The 19,394-nt window shown below is 61.8% G+C and overlaps 2 protein-coding genes across 5 annotated transcripts in view; one reads left to right on the forward strand and one right to left on the reverse strand.

The window, feature by feature from the left end:
- MTREX (Mtr4 exosome RNA helicase) overlaps positions 1-5,697 on the forward strand; it is a 44,946-nt gene extending 39,249 nt beyond the window's left edge. The window contains exons 22-27 of one of the 2 annotated variants that reach the window (XM_054575342.1): positions 14-177; positions 2,102-2,207; positions 2,540-2,596; positions 3,126-3,288; positions 4,151-4,255; positions 5,448-5,697. In XM_054575342.1, coding sequence (XP_054431317.1) covers positions 14-177; positions 2,102-2,207; positions 2,540-2,596; positions 3,126-3,288; positions 4,151-4,255; positions 5,448-5,500 — 648 coding nt within the window. In that variant the 3' untranslated portion in view covers positions 5,501-5,697. The remainder of the gene's footprint in view (positions 1-13; positions 178-2,101; positions 2,208-2,539; positions 2,597-3,125; positions 3,289-4,150; positions 4,256-5,447) is intronic. The other variant, XM_054575343.1, reaches the window with a different exon arrangement.
- The window catches only part of PLPP1 (phospholipid phosphatase 1), a 55,118-nt gene continuing 41,371 nt past the window's right edge, over positions 5,648-19,394 (reverse strand). For all 3 annotated transcript variants that reach the window (XM_054575344.1, XM_054575346.1, XM_054575345.1), the window contains exons 3-6: positions 16,525-16,805; positions 10,057-10,114; positions 6,363-6,539; positions 5,648-6,010 (exon numbers count right to left, since the gene is read on the reverse strand). In XM_054575344.1, the coding sequence (XP_054431319.1) occupies positions 5,879-6,010; positions 6,363-6,539; positions 10,057-10,114; positions 16,525-16,805 (648 nt within the window). In that variant the 3' untranslated portion in view covers positions 5,648-5,878. The remainder of the gene's footprint in view (positions 6,011-6,362; positions 6,540-10,056; positions 10,115-16,524; positions 16,806-19,394) is intronic.

The raw sequence follows: 19,394 nt of genomic DNA on the forward strand, positions 1-19,394 counted from the left end.
TTGCCCGCCGCAGATCGCGCTGGACATCAAATCTGCCAAGCGAGAGCTCAAGAAGGCGCGGACAGTCCTGCAGATGGACGAGCTCAAGTGCCGCAAGCGCGTGCTGAGGCGGCTGGGATTTGCCACCTCCTCCGACGTCATCGAGATGAAGGGACGGGTGGCCTGCGAGATCAGCAGGTGAGCCGGGCTTGCATGGGCCTTCCCCTCCTAGGAAGGAGCGCTGGCTTCAAGCCGGGCGGCGCGTGCCGTTCCCTTCCTGTGAAATGCAGCTTTTGACCATGAAATTGAGAAACTGGAAAAGGAAATGTTTAAAAATCTCTGGGATTCCGCTAATTGACATCAGCACCATTGGCATTCTGATCCATTTCCTTTTTATTTTCATGCATGTGGGATTTTTACTTAATTATAATCTTATTTTAGATATAATTGTATATCCTTTTAAAAATTATGAACATTTTTCCACCTTGAAACTCAGCCTAATAAGAATAACCATTATCTTATATGTATAGGCAATTTTATTCCGGACTGGGGCTGCGATAGGGTGTTACAGCAGAGCACCTTACAGCTCAAGGTCGGGTGTCAGCCGCCGTCCGGCCACCCTCTGCCCCACCACGGAAGACCTTACAACAGAACGGCCTGAAATCGCCGGTCTGTCGTGTCTCGGGGTTTCTGTGGGTTGGAAGCAGGAGCGCCTGTGGCTGGTAGCGTGGGCCTCCTGGTCCTTCAGCCTGTGCGCCATCTCGTTTTCTCCCGCGTCTGCAGGAGGCGCTTTGCAAACAGTTGTTAAGGTCCACACGGCGGCCTTAGCCAGCGGGCCGGAGAGCGAAGGCCTCGGGCGTGGTGTCCCCGTTGTGGGGTGGACTCATTCCACACTAGCAGTTCCTGGCCCTCGGGTTCCGGTGTCTGCAGGAGCCCCAGGGGGATGGGGGCAGACGGGGCCAACCATGGCTGCCGGACGGGCGGCGAGCGCCCAGATCCGATTAGTCGTTGCTGCAGAATAATGTGATACCGGGTTTTCCAACTTGGTAAAGCCAGTGATCCAGAATTTTGTGAAATCTCTTAATTTTACATTTTCACATAGTAAGTCAGTCATTTTCTAGTTCCTGTGTGAGCCAAATAAAACGGTTCTTCGTGTTAGACCGCCCCCCACCTCGCCCCGGTGGAGCTCCGCCCTGGCCTGTGAGCCGAGGAGCCTGGGCGCCGCGGGGCCGGCGCTGCCTGGGAGCCGGTAGCGTAAGCGCTCCTTTCCGTGAGGCCCCCGCGGCCGGGCTTCGTCCCGGGCGGCTGGCGTGGCGCTCGGTCTAGGAGGGGCTGTTGAAAGTACGTTTCTGTGCCCCTCCCATTTGCTTTTCCCTCTGGTCCCTGTTTGGCCGGTGGGTCCCAGCCACTGAAAGCAGAAGCCGGGGCGTGATCCAGACCCTCCCGCCCCTGCCGTGTCCCCGAGCCGTGGCCTTGGCCTCCCGCCCTGCAGCGGACGCCCCCCGGCTGTCCTCGTCCCGCCGCGCTGCCGGCCACGGCGGGCCCGCAGTGACCCTCCTGCTCGGCGCCTGCCGTCCGGCCCCGGCTGCCCGCCCTGGGCGCGGCTTCCACGCCCCCCACCCCCCAGCCTGGTCCTTGGGGTCGCTCTCGGTGAGACGCCGGGACCGAGCGCGCCTGCCCGTTCCCCCTCAGCGGCCTGCTGCCGCGTCCCGCCCCGCAGCCCGTTGACCCCCGGAGACGGGGAGTCCCTGCGTAGCCTCCCCGCATCTGCTGGGACTGCCCCGAGCTTCCGCAGTCGCGGGTCCTCCGCGGGTCGGCATGCAGTCGCCCGTATAAACTGCCAGGTCACTGCCCCGTGGCCGTTCTCTTCCGTGTCTGCCCCTGCGTGAGACCTGCCGCCTCAGAACGACCCTGCTCTGCCCCGTCGGTGGTCGCTCCGCTCTACTGAGCTCTCGGGGAACGGCCGCCCCAGGGCGGTTACGGAGCGTCAGGGCCCGCCCTCGCCCCTCGGCGGCGGCCCCCTGCGGGGACGCGACGCGTTCCCTAAGCGCCCCAGGGGGGCGGGGGGCGGGGGCGCACGCGCGGGCGCTGACGTCCGGACCCCGTTGTCTCCCGGGCGCAGTGCCGACGAGCTGCTCCTGACCGAGATGATGTTCAACGGGCTCTTCAACGACCTGTCCGCCGAGCAGGCCGCCGCCCTGCTGAGCTGCTTCGTGTTCCAGGAGAACGTGAGTCAGCCGGCGCGGCGCGTCCTGCCCACTCGCGCGTCCCCTCACTTTATTTCACCGCTGCGGGGCGGTTTCCGTCGCGGAAGCGTGTTCCTGGTCACACGCGGGGGGCGCTGGGACGCGGCGGTCATCGACTCGGCGGCGGGGGGCGGGGGGGTGGCCGGGGGCGGGGTCACGGCCCTGCCCGCCCCGCGTCGGTGCCGTAGCCCAGGCCGCGGGGCCCGGGGAGGCGGCCCTGGCGGCGTGGGAAAGACTCCGCGTCGCAGCGGCGTGCGCGTGGGCGGCGCGCGTGGGCGGCCTCGCCGTCTGACCCCCATCCCCCCGCCCCGCAGTCCAGCGAGATGCCCAAGCTGACGGAGCAGCTGGCGGGCCCGCTTCGCCAGATGCAGGTGAGTCCACGGCCTCTCCCTCGGCGGAGGCGCCGGCGGGGCGCGGCTGGGTCGGTGGCTGCGTGTTTCGTTGTTTGTTTTCCTCCCAGTTCCCAGCGGGGCGCTCGGCTCCGTTGTACCGGAGGAGGTGTCGCGGCCTCAGGCCGCCGTAGCGAGTGCGTGTCGGGCACTGTTCCCTCGGGACGGGCGGCGCCGGGCGTGCGGGGCTCGGGGGAGGCGGGCGGCGGGCGGAGCGGGAAGGGGCTCCTCGAAGGAGCCCCGGGGTCTGCGGTGCCCGCGTTGCGGACCTGCCAGATTGTGGAGGAGAAAAGAGGGAACCGGAGCTCCCGTGACGGGGAAAGGAAACCGTCGGTTTTCTGAGGCGCCGTCGGGGCGCGCGCTGCCCTGCGGCCGCTGCGGCGCTGCTCCTGGGCGGCTCGGACGGCGTCTCTGTTCCCGCCGGGGAGGGGCCGGGGCCGGGGCGCGGGGCACTGGCTCTGCGGGGCGGCGGCGCCCGAGTAGGAACGTCGGTCACGTTTCGTCCTTGAAGGAATGTGCTAAACGAATCGCGAAAGTGTCAGCAGAAGCCAAGTTGGAAATTGATGAGGAAACGTACCTGAGCTCGTTCAAGCCTCACCTGATGGACGTGGTGCACACCTGGGCGACTGGGGCGACGTTCGCCCACATCTGCAAGATGACGGACGTCTTCGAAGGTGCGGCCGCCCTGAGCGCGCGCCCGTAGAGGGACGCGCCGTTAGCCCCGTGGGGGTAATGGGTTCTTTGTGCGTTTGGGGAGTGAAGTGGGATTTTGTGCCTGTGTAGGCCGAAAGCGCTCCCCACAAGTCCAATGTACTGTCGCGTAAGCAGGGCCTGTTCGTCCTAAAGCCCCCGGGAAGCTGTTCTGACGGGTTGTGCCCTTGTGCCAAAGTCCCTGCCGTGACGGGTCCCACGGGGCCCACGGGGCCCTGCCGGCCGTGGGGGGGGGGGGGGGTTGGTTTTAGCGCCCCGGTAACGGCCTAGCGGCTTGGGCGTAACTGCAGGGAAGGCGGCGGGGCCGGAAGTGGGGCCCTCGCTCCTTGGCGGCCCGCGGGGCCGGGAGCCGGCGCTCCGCGAGGCGGGGCGTTTCCCTCCCGCGCCTTTTAAGAGACGCCACGGGGCCCGAGGAAGCCCTGTGCGCCGCGGGTGTGCGCGAGTCCCCGTTCTCCCTGCGGAACGGGGCGCCGGCGCGGCCCGGGGGTGAGCCTGCCGCTGCGGGGAGGGCGCGCGTCGCGGGCCGCTGTCCGGGCCCCGGCGGCCGGCAGGCGCTCCCGGTTTCCTGTCCCCGCGGCTGCCACCGCCCTGCTCGCCCCCACGGAGCCCGGTGGGTGCCGTCGCCTGCTGCCCCCCGCCCCCCCCCCCGCCAGTGTCGCTCCCCTGCGGCCAGCTCTCCCCTTTCCTCCAGGGGAGCGGGTGTTGCCGCGGTGAACCCCTGCCTCCCTAGCGCTGGTGCCGACCCTTCTGGTGCTTCGCAGGCGGCCGGGCCCCCGCGACGCCCCGAGCGCCGGCCCCGCCTCACGCCCACGCCCCTCCTTGCAGGCAGCATCATCCGCTGCATGCGGCGCCTGGAGGAGCTGCTGCGGCAGATGTGTCAGGCGGCCCGCGCCATCGGCAACACGGAGCTGGAGAACAAGTTTGCGGAAGGTCAGTGCCCGCCCTCCCGCTTCTCCCTGCAGGAGGCTGGCGGGGCGCCCCCAGGAGGACCCCGGAGGGCCCCCCGCGGCCTTCACGGGAGACTTGCGCGCTGGGGGGTGCCCTTGGGGCCTCCTGCGTGCTGGCAGGCGCAGGGTCCGGCAGAAGGGGGTCTTCCTGAGTGGTTGGTCGGGCGGTTCACACGGCTGTAATAATTTGTAGTTTTAATTTGAACATTTCGCCTACGGTGTCACGTGGTGTGCTTGAGAGGGACGCTGTGTAGTAGAATTGCCTGCTTATGACTTTGTAATAAGAAAGCGGCGTTGTGCTGGACCCTGTATTTACTGTGTGCGTCCCACAGGCCGGGCCCTGCTCGAAGCCCTAGGGGACGTAGCACCGAGCAGGAAGCCACAAAGCCCTGCCGGCCTGGAGCTGCCGTGCGTGTGGGGGCATGGAGGGGTGAACACGTCAGCCATCACAGTGTGTCGGGGTGGCGGCTCTACAGAACAGGCCAGGGAGGGAGGGGCGGCAGAGGCCCTTGTGATGAGCCGAGGAGGTGCGGGGGGGCCTGCAGCCCCCCGCTGCTGTGGCTGCAGGCCTGGTGCCAGGTGCTATGCACCTGGGCACCTCGTGCTCCTCGGGACGGCTGGACCCAGGTGGCGGAAGCACGCGGGTGGTTTCCTACTCTCCCCACTCTCCCCGTGTCGGCCCACCTGCAGGGCGGAGCTCAGGCACCAGAGCCCCAGGGACCTCTGGGAAGAGGGCTGCTGACAGCAGCCTGGGCTGCACACGCTGGCGGGGGGCAAGGGGGGGGCAGGCCTCGCTGCTCACACTCCGTCTGTACTAACACGCACACTGCCCTGCTTTGGCCCGGGAGGAACTTTGCACACAAACTGAAACTAATATTTTCAGGTTGAAAATTCATGCTTTTGGGTCATTCTTTTGACAGTTTAGCCTTTCCCCACATAAGACTGGAATATTTTAGACCCCCCCTCCAACGCACGCACGCACACTCACACACACGGTACTTTGCAGTCATGTGGTAGGACGAGGGTGTGGTTTCTGAGCTTCCCCCCTTCTGTGTTCAGACCAGCTGGTCCCCCAGCGTCGCTGGGGCTGGGGGGTGTCCTTGACACCCCAGTGGGGAGAGCTACGTTCCTCATGGCCTTGCAAGTTCACACTGAGCTGTATTTTCTTCTCTCAGGAATCACCAAAATCAAGAGAGATATTGTGTTTGCTGCCAGCCTCTACTTGTAGCAAGTTACGGGGACGTGGGCCTTCACACCGTCACCCCCGAGGGAGGACAACAGGTGCCCCCAGGACCGACAGGCTCGCCTCCTCACAGCGGTTGTCCTCGCACATTTAACAGGGACGGTGTGCACAGCAAGCATCATTACAGACATGTTTGTACATAAGCGTTACATTTTTTAATAAAAATGTACAGGTGGGCATCATTTTAGTGAAAGGCTTGCAATTTCTTCATGAACTCGGAGCGATGAGGGAACTGTTGTTAGGTGGCTATATACACACAGGTGAAGTGAGCGTCAGGTGTAGCAGCAGCACCCCCACGGGCTCCCCCGCGACAGGGACGCCCCCTCGCGCCCGGGGCGGGGGCTTAGGGAGCAGGCGCGCCCCTCAGGGCTGGTGAGTGTTCCCGTAGTGATTCCCCGCAGGGGGCGTTTCATGCAGGGTTGTGTGCGAATCCTCCTCTTTCCTTTGCCTTAAAGCAGAATCTCTCTCCTTGAAGAAGTCTGACACGTACACAACCTAGGAAACAGGTCACACTTAGAATGGGACAGAGCACTGAACGTCACTCACGCATGACAGCCCCCTACGGAGCTGCAGTAAGCAGTCTGCAAAACCACACGTACCGGACATCCGTCATGGGCACAAAAGGGAGTGGCTAACGGGAATTTTTGCTGAAAGGGACTCCCCCAAACTGAGACTTGCTTTGCTATATCCTGGGCAGGCGGCTGCATCCCGCCGGCCCTTGGCGCCCCGCTTCCTGCGAGTCAGTGTTCAGTTCGTCACCAGGAGAGAACTAAGGAGGAGCCTTTCACGAGCTCCGCTGTGCGCGTCCCCGTGAGGGTCCGCGCGGGCCGCTGCCCGGGGTACTTACGACCAACACGGCCACCAGCGCGCCCTGGATGAGTCCGGTCAGCACATCGCTCCAGTGGTGTTTGTAGTCGGACACGCGCGAGAGGCCCACGTAGACGGACGTGGCGACGAGGCCGAACTGCAGCGTGGGGCGCAGCAGCCGCGCCCAGTCCGCCTTCATCCTGGCCTGGAGGTAGAGCTGGCGAGGGGAGAGCGGGGCGGGCTCAGCGGGCCGGCCGGAGGCCAGTCACCCTGGGAGCCACCCGTAATCAGTAAATAACAGTACTGTGTGTGGAGGCGGGCTTTGGGCCGTTTTGTTTTTGAGGAGAGGACAGAGAAACTGATGTGTCGCTCCGCTTCGCACATCGTTGGCGGGGCCCTTTGTGTGCCTTGCCTGGAGATTGGCTGGCAGCCTGGGCCTATCGGGACGACGCTCTCCCCAGGGAGCTCCCCGGCCAGCGCCGGGCAGGCCGTTTTTGTAATCACCCACACACCCAAAAGCTCATCCTTGTAAGTAAAACAAAAACAAAAACCATGTTGCCCCAGGCCCTCGCAGAACCTACTTCCTCTGCAGGCAGGCCGCCTCTCGCTCACTGGCCTCCACCCCGTGCCACAATTGTCATTCCCACAATTGTCATACGGAGGCGCTGCTGTTAGGAGCCCCTCGACTGGGGACCACGTCTGCCGCGTGTGCTCACACAGCTGACACGTGAGCGCTCCACCAGTCTCGAGTGAGTTCGCAGGGCGCCTGAGACTAAACAAACAGGCTGTAACTGTAAGTCCGTGCAAACGTCTGCCTAGCAAAGCAGTTCAGGCTGCAGGGCAGTCCTTGCCCAGTCGGGGCCACGCCGCTCTCAGCAGCGTCCACACCCTTTCCAGTTCTGTGACTTCTCCTTAATGGCTCGGCGCCCAGAGCGTCCCCTCCCTGCGTCCCCACCTCAGCCGGTGCGGCCCTGGAGCCCGTGGGGAGGGAGTGATCTGGGTTGGTTGCCTGGGTGCTCCTCTCAGCAAATCCGATCTCATTAAAATTTTTTTGGTCTAATTTCTATCCAGTAAGGATATACTTAACATCCACTTGAACACTCTGTCCAGTGAGGCAGACTCCTAGCGGCCGCAGTCCCCAGAAAACAGGTCACGTGCCTGGGCCTGCTCAGCCAGCTGGTTCAAAATGGCCGCCCGGCCCCACCCCCGTCAGGGGCGTCCTCGCAGCGGGCAGTCGGACCCTGCCCACCGCTCCAGAAGCCCCCAGTCCTGAGCACGACTCGGGGGGCCCGGCGGGCGAGGGCTGCTGGCTCTCCGGAGAGCCCTGCTTTTTTGTTTGTTGAAGCTGTAAAACTAAACAGCAAGAGGCTGGTCTCCAGCTTCTGGAGCGGAGACAGGTGGCTCTGGCAGCCAACGCCCAGGGGACCAGGCCCTGCGCGGGGCCCGCCCAGCAGCTCTGGCTGAACGGGAAGCTCTGTGTGTTTTCAGGAGGACGGGCCCTGGGCTGGGGCACAAGCTGAGCGTTACGTGTTTTGTCAAAACATTCGACTGTCCCGATCCTGGTGATTTATCCGCCTTTTCATTTAACAGGCAAGGACTTTTGAGACTATAGAGCCGAAGACGTGGGAGTTAGACAAGTACAGACTTCCCAGGGGGGCGGCCCGTCTGCTGAGGCGTGACCGCAGCGAAGGCTCGGCTGGGCCCGCCCAGGGCCGCCCCCTGGGGGACTGTGAGGCCCCCGCGGCACCCCTCTCCCGAGCCCTGCCTCGGGCTCTGGGCAGCCTGCAGACGGGGGTGGGAGGGGGCGGTATTTTGCCCCAATGTCAAAGATCCTGTGACAAGGGACACTGACTTGTGGGGCATTAGTCACAAACACTGCACCATGCTTTGGGTGACACTTGGCCCCTTGGAGGAGCGCCTTTCTCCTTGCCCACCCGCCCAGTAGAGACACCCTCCACCCCGCCCCCGCCCCCGGGGGCACCCAGAGCCCAGCCCCGACCCCTGCTCCAGGCTCTGGCTCCTCCGCTGTCAACACCGACAGTCCTCGGCCCTGGGGCAGGCGTGGCTGAGCTCACGTGCCTGCCCCTCTGCCCTGGGGAGCTCCGGGGAGCCCCACCCAGCTGGGCGCCCCGACAGCCTGGCCAGGCCTGCACAGGCTTCCCGTCCAGCGTCTGCGGCTCGGCCAAGGCAGAGCTGCGCCTTTCACCACGGGAAGTCAGTCTGTGCACCTGACCGGACAGCTTCGCAGCAAGAACTCTGAGCAAATCCAACCTGCCCCGGGCGGCGGTGGGGGCCGTGGCAGGGAGCAGGAGCCGGTGGGAGAAGCCCCAGCCTCCATAACCCCACGGCGTCCCCAGGGCTGCCCCCGGGGCCGGGGTCACCACGGGGCCCTCAGACAGAGGAAGGCTCCAGGCAGGCGCCTGGCCAGGAGGCCACCGCTCGGTGAGAGCCAAGGGCGCCATCTCTCAGCACAGCAGGCCCTTCCGCTGAGCCCACGATGGGCTCAGCTGCTCCGTCCGATAGTTTCAAAGAGATAAGCAGGCGCTTCTCAGCCGGGCACGACCAGACCCACAGCGGCAGCTTTGCAGCCTGGGGGCCACTAGGCCAGAGAAGCTGGGCCCCCTAAGCAGGCGCCCCTCCCGCAGCTGCAGGAAGAGGCCCTGCCCCCGGGCTCTGCTCTGGGGGGGTCTCCTGCCAGAGCCGCACAGGGTGCCCAGAGGGGCCCGGTCAAACCTAAGGCAGGCCCACGCGCCAGGCGCCGGGCCGGCCAGGGGAGCCCTACGCCGCGTCCTCGCCCAGTGAAACGAGGCTGGGGCAGAACCGGGCAGTTTCCACACACGCGGAAGCAGCCGAGGATGAGCTCTGCCGCGCTGGTTCTGAAGCAGGTTTGAGTTTTATGTAACCCATCTGCAATTTTTATGCTCTTTTAACTTCTGGAATTTGGTTTTCCAAATAAAAGGGAGATTCTGGTAAAACTGACTTTAAATTCTCCACAAATGAGAGCAGATAACTCCCAGCAGCCCGCTCTCCCCGTTACCCATCTTGGGCTCTTGAGCTTGAACTACTCACAGCACTAATGTCACCAAAGGGCGGGGGCGGGGCCGGGGCCGGGGTGGGGGCGGGGAAGAGCACATTCGCACAAAGCGCAGCATACAAAGGCCTCTTAAACAGTAAGGCAAAAATCAGCTGGTTTGTCTCCAGGTCTCCTTGCCACCGAGTTCTGATAATTTCACACAGCGAGAAAAAAACGTTATAAAAAACCAAGAGACAAGGCCCACCCCGGCTGACCCCGTGTGAGCCCCTGTGCCACCTCCTCTCCTCTCCATCCCTCCTGGCTGCCCGCTGGGTGGCGGGGACCCCGGAGCGGCCCCGGCCCCCGGGGGTGCTGAGCAGCCCTGCCCAGCGCACCTGGGGGAGGCCTCGGGAAGCGGAGGGAATACAACCCGCTCGGGGAGAAGCAGCAGCAGCTGCCGGGCGTCCGGCCAGCCGAAGGCCTCCCCACCGCGCGGCCCCTCGGAGCCGGGCCAGGAGGGCTCTGGGCCCCTGCCTGGGGTTCCCGAGGGACCTGTGGGGACCGCACAAGCTGTCTCACGCCCCAGGGGAAGGGCGCGTGCTGGCTCAGGGAGCCCCAGTCCCGGCGCTGCGGCCGCTCAGGCCAGGATGCGGGCTCTGACACGCCCATCCCGCCCGGCCCCACTGCGCCCCGCCCCACCCCGGCCTGGTCCAGCACTCACCGCCACGAACAGCAGGCTGTACATGGAGAACGAGGAGTGGCCCGAGTAGAAGGACAACCTGAGAGAGAGGAAAGAAAGGTCCTGAGTCCCCGCATCTCCGCCCTCAGCAGGCGGCGCGCGCCCCTCCCCCTCCCGCACGTGGGGGCGGGGGGCCGGACGGGCTGTCCCAACAGGGCTCCCGAGGCCCCACCGCCGGCGCTGTCCCCCACGGACCCGCCTGGCTCCGTCCCCCGCGCGTCCCCTGGTGGGCGCCCCCAGCGACGGCACCTCTGGACACTCAGAAGTGGACCACTTTTTAAAAAATGAATTTCTAAAGAATTTAGGACGCTGATGTTTCAGCATTTCCAATGGGCGCACATCCTTCCTCAGGCTCCCCCAGATCAAATGCTTTCATCTGGTGTTTATTGCAAAACCGTGCGAGGACCTTCCTGGACCAGGTGAGTCACCTGTGCCGACAGTTCTGTCTACAAACACCTGTGAAGCGTCTTCCACCTGGAGCTGACGGACACTCGGGAGACCTGACGCCGCGGACACAGAAAAGCTCGCCCACTGACCCCAGGACCAGGGCCCAGCCCGGGGTGCAGCCTGCGTCTCCTGGCCCTCCCCGCGCCCAGCAGCTGGGACCCGGCGCCACGCCCGCAGGTTCGTCACAGACTGCGCCCTGCGCGGCCCTGCAGGCAGAGGAGGAAGGTGCACGGGACCCACGCCAGGCAGGCAGGTGCGCAGGCCTGGCCACGCGGAGCAGGCGGCGGCAGCGACCTGCAAAGCTGGGGGTGACGGCCCCCAAAGATGGAGGGAAGGAGCTTCTGCAGCCGCGTTCGCTCCTCGAAAGGCGCGTCCCTGCCGACAGCCCCCAGGGCCCCTGCCGAGTCCCGCCATCCTCCCTGGGCTCCCGCCCGCCCTTCCGCCCTGCGCTGGCCTCGCCGGCGCCGCATCCAGAGCCCCTCCAGATCCAGGCCCGGGGCGCCGGCCCCTGGCCCTTCCCCCCAGGACACACGTCGGATCTAGAGCGGCCAGTCACTCCCTCCTCAGAGGAGGGTCTTTGCTGTCCCACCAGCTCGGCTATTTGTTAAACAGATGTGCATGTGTTTTAAGATTTACAGAGTTTCAACCTACAACACAAACATGCACACACGTGGGTGTGAGACAGCACCTAGCACGCTTAGTCCTCTGTGTCAGTGAGCATTTCTGATCCTCGCTGCCAGAAAGAGGGGCAGTCTTGTTAAAAGCAAGATCTAGGATTCGTAACATGTTACTTAGTAACAGTTACTTTACAGGGAGACACAACAGTTGGGTAAAAACCGTGTTTTTAATTATAAAGTGGTCAGTGCTCACAGATGTTTCCAATCACGGCTGTTCCACCAGCTCACCGGCCGCAGGCGGCCCAGCCGCACGCGGAGCCTCCTCCCCGCTGGGGGCCCTGGAGCCTCCACTGCGGGGACCGGCCCGGCTCACAAGCTGCACCCCTCTGGGGGCCCCGCCCCCTCCGTCAGGCCCTGCACCAGGAGCCCGTGGGGAAGGCGGGCCTCCCGGGCGCGGCCGAGGGCACAAGCACAGGGAGAGCAGCTCCGACCACCTGCGAGGAAGCAAACGTGGCCACCGCCTCAACGGCCGCCCTCGGGGACACCGCTCTGCCCTCCCCACGCCCCAAAGGCCACATTAAAGGAAGTGAAACGGCAGCAAGAGGCATTTTCTCCAAGTATTATTTCCTGATTATGAAGTTTACAGAACACCAATTATAGCGTGAAGGGCACGAGGAAGCGCCCCTGCGATGACCTTTAAACACGGGCTGGCCCGGGGGCGCGGCGACAGCAGGTCCCCTGCAGACGCGCAGGGCGGTGGCCCTCAGCGAGCCCTTCCCGGCCTCAGCTGTCGGTCCCACGCGCCACAGAGGGGCTCTCCCGGCCAACAGCGTGGCCACAGCTGGGCGGTGGGCTCGCAGGGCTTCGTCTCGACGCCTCTCGCAGCCAAGACGCCGGGGGAGGGGCCGGGGGCGCAGCAGAGGGGCTGGGCCTCGCCCCCAGCGTCCCCGGGAGGCGGCTGCCCCGGGGACGCCCGAGCCAGACAGAGCCCCCGCCCGGGGGCCGCCCTGCTGCTTCGTGGGGAGGCTGTGCGCCGGCTGCCCGCCGGACAGCTGGGGCTGCCAAGTGGCCCTGGCTGGGACACGCTGAAAACATGCCGCTTGTTCAGACCACGTGACACTGAACGCTTTCCCATTGGGGGAAACACAAAGGTGACCAGGAGGCCATGCAAACTGTCAACAGCGGCTCCAGGGAACGACACGGGGCGGGAAGAGGGGGGCTTCAGACACAGCCACCGGCTCCGTGGCCAGGCGGCCGCGGCCGCTGCCCCGGGCGTCCGGCCTCCGAGTTCCGGCGGGACAGCGCCGTGTGGCGCACTGCCGCCCGGATCTCCGCACACACAGGCCCGGCCCCAGAGCCTGGGCACAGGCCGGCCTCTCCACAGCCAGCACCCGGGCAGCCTAGGAATGCAGATTCTGGGGCCCGCCGACCCAGGGACTCCAGGGCTGAGGCCCGGCAGTTAGAGGTGTTCGAACAAACCCACCCTGTGCGCCCCGTGAAGCTAACGTGTGAGACACACGGGGGGCCGGATGAGCCACAGCGACACCCTGGTGTCTGGCGCTGACGCTCGAATGGGACGTGGAAGGGGCGCTTGGCCTGGAAGCCCCATTTGTTTTAAATACACTGGTAACGCCTGTCCTTTCACGGAGCAAAGGCTCTCTGAGAACCACCTGCTCCTCCGTCCCGCACATGGACGCTTCCACGGGGCGCTCGGGCTCAACGGGGACACGCGGCCGGGCCGGCACCCTTGGGCCCCGCGGGAGGCCCAGGCTGGTGCGGGCAGGTCCGACCGGGGACCCTGCACCGTGGCCTCGCGGTCTCGTTCTTAGGACGGGCGTTCGCTCCCCCGAACTCCAGGCTCACCGACCCACGTGTGGGCTGCATTAGAAAAAGAGAAAAGAGCAACTATACTATGATTTAAACATATTTTAAAAAAAATACAGGAATAAACCAGAAACCAATTTAAAAAGGGGGAAATTACTTCTTGCCTTCAACCAAACATACTGCAGTTAAACACCTCATCGGCACAGAGCTGCGTATCCAAAGAGAAATGACTTCGTACTGAATGCCTGGCTCATGCAGCCCCAGACCGGCTTTCGCCAGTGGTCGGGGACGTGGACGTGGAGCTCACGCTTCAACAAACGTCACCTCGATAAAAGCCAGAAAAAAGGAGCTGGCGAACCTCTCAAAGGTGCCCAAGTTTCTATGCGGTGCGAGCCCAAACGGACCTGCTGGCCAGGCAGCCTGCCGCACGCCCGCCTGCTGGCCCTCCCGCCGCGGGAGGCCGTCGGAAGCACCAGCAGGCCAGCAGCGCAGGCCAGGCGACTGACAGACCCCCGGGAGGGAGACACACGCCTGAAAAACGCAACCCTTTTTGTACCATCTGAAATAAACTACACTGTCCCTCATTTTGTCCAAAAGGCTTGTGAAAGAAAGAAAAATCTCTCCATAAGATCTCCCGTCATCCGAAAACCCTGAGCTAAGACTTGTGCAGCTGGCCCGTAGGCCCACCCTGACCACCGCCGTGGCCTCCCCGACGCCTTGGCTTAGGCAGAGCAGGAGAGTGTCCGGTCCGCCTCCTGCTGGGGGACGCGGCACAGACGCTGCCCGAGGCCTGCACGCGGTGCCTGGTGGAAGGAAAGCACCAAACCGAGACTCAGATGGTGAAAAACATAGAGGAGCTCGCCAGACTCCGGCCGCACGGACATACAGGCAGAGCCGCGCCACCGTACACGGGGGTGCGCGTGGCGGGGGACCGGCCGGGGCGATGCCAAGGGGACCTGGAGGGCGGCGTGAGGCCACACCCCCGCCGGCCGCAGCGGCAGGAACCCCAGCACCAGGCAGTGAGACACGCAGCACCCAAGACGTGTGCAGCCAGCAAAGCTGACCTTGGAAAACGAAGGCAACGTAAAGGCTCTTCCAGATGAGTAAGAGAGGACAGCTCGTCACTAGCAAGCCTGAGCCACAAAAGCACTGAAGAACTGTCTTCAGGCCGAGAGAAAGACCCTGAACTCCAGGTCTGTGAACAAAGACGCGGTCCTTGGGCTGTCCTGAAACTCACCCCGACTCACGGCGCCTCCCCGTCAGGTAAGAGGCCTTCACTGTCTTCTACGGGCTTCTCTAAACATCTCTGTTGAAAGCAAACATTACAACGCTGTTTTGCCGAGTTAATGTATGTGGACAGAACACGTACAACAGTAATAACCCAAAGGGCGATGAAGTTTGGGGCACAGAGCTGTCCTGGAGAGAGGAAGGGCTAATCTCCCCGTCGGAAGGTCGGCGGAAGCTTGACAGAAGCTCTCCAGGAAGCCCTCTGGGATCCCCAGAGGGACACCAGAAACTGACCAAGCAATTTCGATAAAACATCAGTAAGACACTGACAGTGTTTAACTAGAAAAATGCTTGTATAATATTCAGCACAAAAGCAAGCAGTGTAGGAGGAACAGAAATTAAAGGAGGTTTAAATTAAAAAATTAAACCTAAAGCAGTATAACGTTGAATGTCAATTACACCTCAATTTTAAAAAAAGAAATGAGACACACGAAAAACACAGAGCAAAATGGCCGGTCTAAATCCATACGGATAATTACGTCGTATGAGTTAATTAAACACTAATGAAAAGGCAGGGGTTTCAAATTGGATTAAAAGGAGGAACAAGATCAGACTACATACTTTACATATCCAACACACACATTTGAAATCCAAAGTTTCAAATACACTAGAAGTTTACCTTGTGGAAAATAGATGCTACCCAAACCACGAACGCATGAGGGATGGAACAGCCACCCAGTAACGTGGGACAGAACAGACCGAGGCAGAGAGTGTTTCTAGAGACATTCCATACAGAAAAGGGCAAAACCAGCAGGCGGGGAACCCACACAAACATCACACAGCAGGAAAGAAATGCAACAAAAGAGGACGGAGGTGAAAGAAGGAACGTATTTCCATGGCTGCGGCGGGTGCTCTCAAAGCCCCCGAGGCACCGACAAAACACCTGCGCAGGGACCCCGGCGACACAGGAGGCTGGGGCCATGTGGGCAGCCGCCCGCGCAGGCGGGGGGCCGGACACACGCTGTCCCCCAACGGACACGCACAGGGCACGTCCCGCCCGGCCGGCCACAAGCGCACCCACCCCCGCGGCGCCGCCCCCTCCCCCACTGCGTCCACGGGCCCCGCTCTCCCTGCGTCTTCCAGTCGTTCAGTCCAGAGCCCCTGCCATGTGCCGGTGGCGAGGGCCGCAGTGGCTCCACCGCAGTCCCAAGCACTCCCGGGGCGCTTGTCTCCCGAGCCCGGCTGCCAGCGCAGCTGCCCAGCTCCTTGCCACCTGCGGGTTTGGTCCCCGTCCCTCCTCCGCTCAGGAAGACGCGACGGCCGCGTGCTGCCCTCCCGCCGCCTCAGAGCAGCTGGGCCCGCAGCCTCTGGCCGGGCTCTGACACACAGTGGCTCTCGCCGCCGCTGCCCTGTGCTAGACGCCATGCGTCCTGCCTGGCTAAGATCCAGGAGCCCGTGGCGGCCGGGGCGTAAATAAAGCTGCGCTGGCCCACGGCCACGCCCTTGTTCAAAGCCTCCCCGTGGCTGCTTTTTCCTGCTACAGCGGCAGCCGCCAATGGTTGGCAGATGGACCACAGGGCCCACAAAGCTTAAAATGTTTACTCTCTGGCACCTGGAAACGTTTGCTGACCCTGGACTATCAACGACCTACATTATTCTACATTGGAGATAAAAGCAGTTACGTTAAAACGATCCTGGAGAGACAGGGACAAAACGGGTGGGAAGATGAGCAGTCTCGGCCCCGGGCCCCTCCGGCTTCTCTGAGCGAGCGGACGGCTCGTCCTCCTGTGGCCACGGCGGCCCACCCAGGACTACGCAGCGAGCGGCCGCGGCCCAGCACCCAGGAAGACGCGCGCCCGCGAGGCGCGCTGTGCGGCCGGCTGCCGACCCACCGCTGAAGGGCGCAGCCCTGAACGAGCAGACAGTGCGAGGGGTCCGCCCGGGCGCTGGAGGGCAGCGCACTCTCTCCGGAGAGGCGACTGTTCCTGCGGACGCGGGAGGCCCGGCTGTGGCGTGAAGGAGACACGCTGCCGGGGAGGAAGGGGACCTTCAATCCCGCGACCCTGCGGTCACGGGAGCACCGGACAGGAGGCCGCCCAGACACGGCCCCCCTCACCCCCAGGGTCGGGCACCCCGCCCTGAGGGCGGGGAGTCGGGAGTCAGGCTGGGCTGTGCTATGGCGTGAGAATTCACGGAAAGTCCACGTTTCAAGTCCTTCTGTAAAACCGGAAACGCCCTTAGCATTCTGGGTGAAGCTGCTGTTAAATATTTGCGTGCAATCAAAGTGAAGACAAAAACGCACAAGATAGAGCTGCCGCCAAGACTCGCCACGCACCTGCCTTCCTTCACTTTCTGCTCATTCCCCCGACACACGTAGTTTTCGATGTAACCTTCGCTGCAGTTGATTTTCGACCAGTCCGGGTCGCAGACGTCCAGGAAGTGAGGCCGCAGCCGGCCGATGGAGTACTTGGCGATGTCGGTCAGGGACTGACTCGCGGCCGCACCAAAGAGGAACGTCCCGATGGCTTTGTAAATAGTGGCTACATAGTTATTCCTGATAAAGGAATTCGAGTGCAAGAGGTTACAGTAAACAGACACGGCTTCGCCAACCACCATCTGAAAAAGAAACAGAAAAACAGTGGTAAAGCAACAATCAGGCACTTTATACAAAATTAAAAACAGAAGAGAAAATGGTAAATCGCAATAAAAATCTTTATTTTACAAGCCTCCCTTTTCCTCCTTTACAAATGGAGAGCCAACGGAGGGCACCTAAACCACGAAAACGGTGTTAGATCAGTTGTGGGCCCTCTTCACAGAGCAGCTGTCAAGCCGAGAAACCTTCAAAGTCTCCCTAAAGCAATACGAACTCACTTCTTCCCTGGTGTTGAAATGGTAACTGAGCTTTATTAAGGAGACAGAGATGCACTGCGGACCAACGCGTGGTCTGGTCTCAGGACACGGACTTCCCCGGGGAGAACACCCCTGACAGGACCCTGGCTGCTCCATCTTCACCCGACGTGCCTGAGGGCCACGGGCACCATCATCCGTGTAGCGGCCAGAGGACGGAGTGTCAAGGAGCAGCACTTGGGCGTCCAGGCGGGGCTCTAAGTCGGGGCCAGGCCCGTGGAAAGGTCGAACCCGGCTGGACGCTCTTCTGCAGGAAGACGTCCGTCCTCCCGGCTGTTGCTGTGGGGGGTGGGCTGGTTTTCCCAGGTCCCAGCGCAGCAGGAGCACCAGCTTGCGGCAGTGTAACGCTAAAGGCCTAGGTTAAAGGCCTAGATGGGTTTCCCAACATTCCATAGGCTGCAGGCTCACCCCTGAGACACTTAAAAAGTGCTGACCATCAACATTGTAACCGTTACCTGTGCTGAGAAAATAAACCGCACTTGGACGCCTGAGACCGGCTGCCTGAGACCGAATAAACCCGTAACAACAGTCTGGTTGCTAATCTGTGCTGAGGTGGGCAGATGGGTCACCAGGTTCCACTTATGATACATACTCACTTCACTGCTTCATTTTACTAAAAAAAAAAATGGTTCAATTTAAGTAACAATTTTACCAAGCGTCCAAACATCCCCACTTAGCAGCGGCCACGGCCTTCGCAGCGAGCCGCACCGCGGGCGAAACAAACGGCTGCGTCCGGAAGAGGATTTAAGAACCCGACATGGCAAGCCCTCTCCTCATCTGGCTCAGCGGCTCCTAAAGCTCCGTAGTTGGCGTGTGTCACTCTGCCTGCTGGCCTGCGCACTCCACGAAAGCCGGAGCGAATGCCAGCTGTTGCCTGGAAAGCCAGTGCCGGCGCGGCGGGCAGTGCGCTCCAGTGGAGACGCCGCCTCTGAGTGAAAGGCAAGCACCCTCCGTTTAAGGCAGGAAGGCCCAGAGTGGATTCCTCACGGCGCCCTACCCGTAGACAGCTTGGCCCGCCCTCCCTGAGTCCAGGCTCCGCGGTTTCGCATGGGACTCCCTGCTGCCCCCAGGGCCTGGCGCTCAGGGCCACAGGCGCCTCAGGCCACCGGGGCATCCGGCACCGAGAGCAGCAGCAGGAAAGAACTGGTCTGCTGTGTCGCTGCATTTGATCTTTGATAATTTAAAATATATACCAAGTCTATTGACCCAGCATTGTTTGAGCAGCTGAAACATCCACATTTCAGTTGTCATTGTGCAAACAATCAACTGTTCTCTGGAAAGAAGTATTTGATCTGACTCTTCCTAGTCACCATAATCATCAAGGGCCGGGTTCTTGCCGCTGAACAGAGAGAACGAGCCGGGCAGGGGTGGGCAAGAGCACTGGGCGCAGAGCAGAAGCTGATCCACAGGAGGAGGAGATGAAGCGTAACCCTTACTCCTGGGGAGGGGAAGGGCTTTATGCTGACAAATGCCAGGTCAACGTATGACACGTTTATTAGCACTCCGTCTTGGTCAAGAGAACCAGACAAGAGAGAAGTGCTCAATATTAGGTCAAAAAGTCTGTTTAGTTTTTTCTGTAAAATCAAAGACACCTTTTTCATTTTCACTAATAACTCTACTGATGTGGGTGTCTTCTGTATGTCAGCTACCTTTCGCGTGGTGGCCAGCTGACTGTTCTCAGTGAACGTCTTGACTTGATCACTATCAACTGCAACTGGTGTTCCCGACTGTGGAGCGTCGTCCGGCGAGAAATCTCCAGCACGAAACTTTGCAAATCACTTTTGACACGTTTGATCAGTCACAGAACCTTCTCCATACACTGCACACATCTTTTTTCGCATTTAAGTTGCATTTTTACCTCTCTTGAAATAATAAAGGATAATATGAGGTCTGCCCAGAAAGTATACAGCCATATACTATGAAAAATAGAGACATTTACTGAAGATACAAGATACAAGGAACGTTGCATACAGGTCAATGATGCCTCAGTTCCCTCCAAAGTAGGCATTGGGGACCTCACATATTCTCTCGGTGTCACTTCCACTGTTCAAAACACTCCGCAGAATCCTTTACTGCAGTCGCCATCAACTGTCCCATTGAATTTTCCTGAATCTCAGCAATGGTCTAAAATCTCTTCCCTTTCAAAGGTGACTTCAGTTTTGGGAAAGGCCAGAAGTGTTTGCTGATTGCAGCCCGTACATGTCCAACGTTCTCAGGTGCTCTGCTTGTCGCAGGCCTTCCAGAACGTGGAGCACTTTCAGCAGGTTCTCGACCGTGTTGGAAGCGTCTGGCCACACC

This window comes from Pteronotus mesoamericanus, unplaced genomic scaffold (assembly GCF_021234165.1).
Source record: "Pteronotus mesoamericanus isolate MK-2021 breed Mesoamerican mustached bat unplaced genomic scaffold, CSHL_Meso_final contig_29, whole genome shotgun sequence".
In the NCBI taxonomy this organism is placed as follows: domain Eukaryota; kingdom Metazoa; phylum Chordata; class Mammalia; order Chiroptera; family Mormoopidae; genus Pteronotus; species Pteronotus mesoamericanus.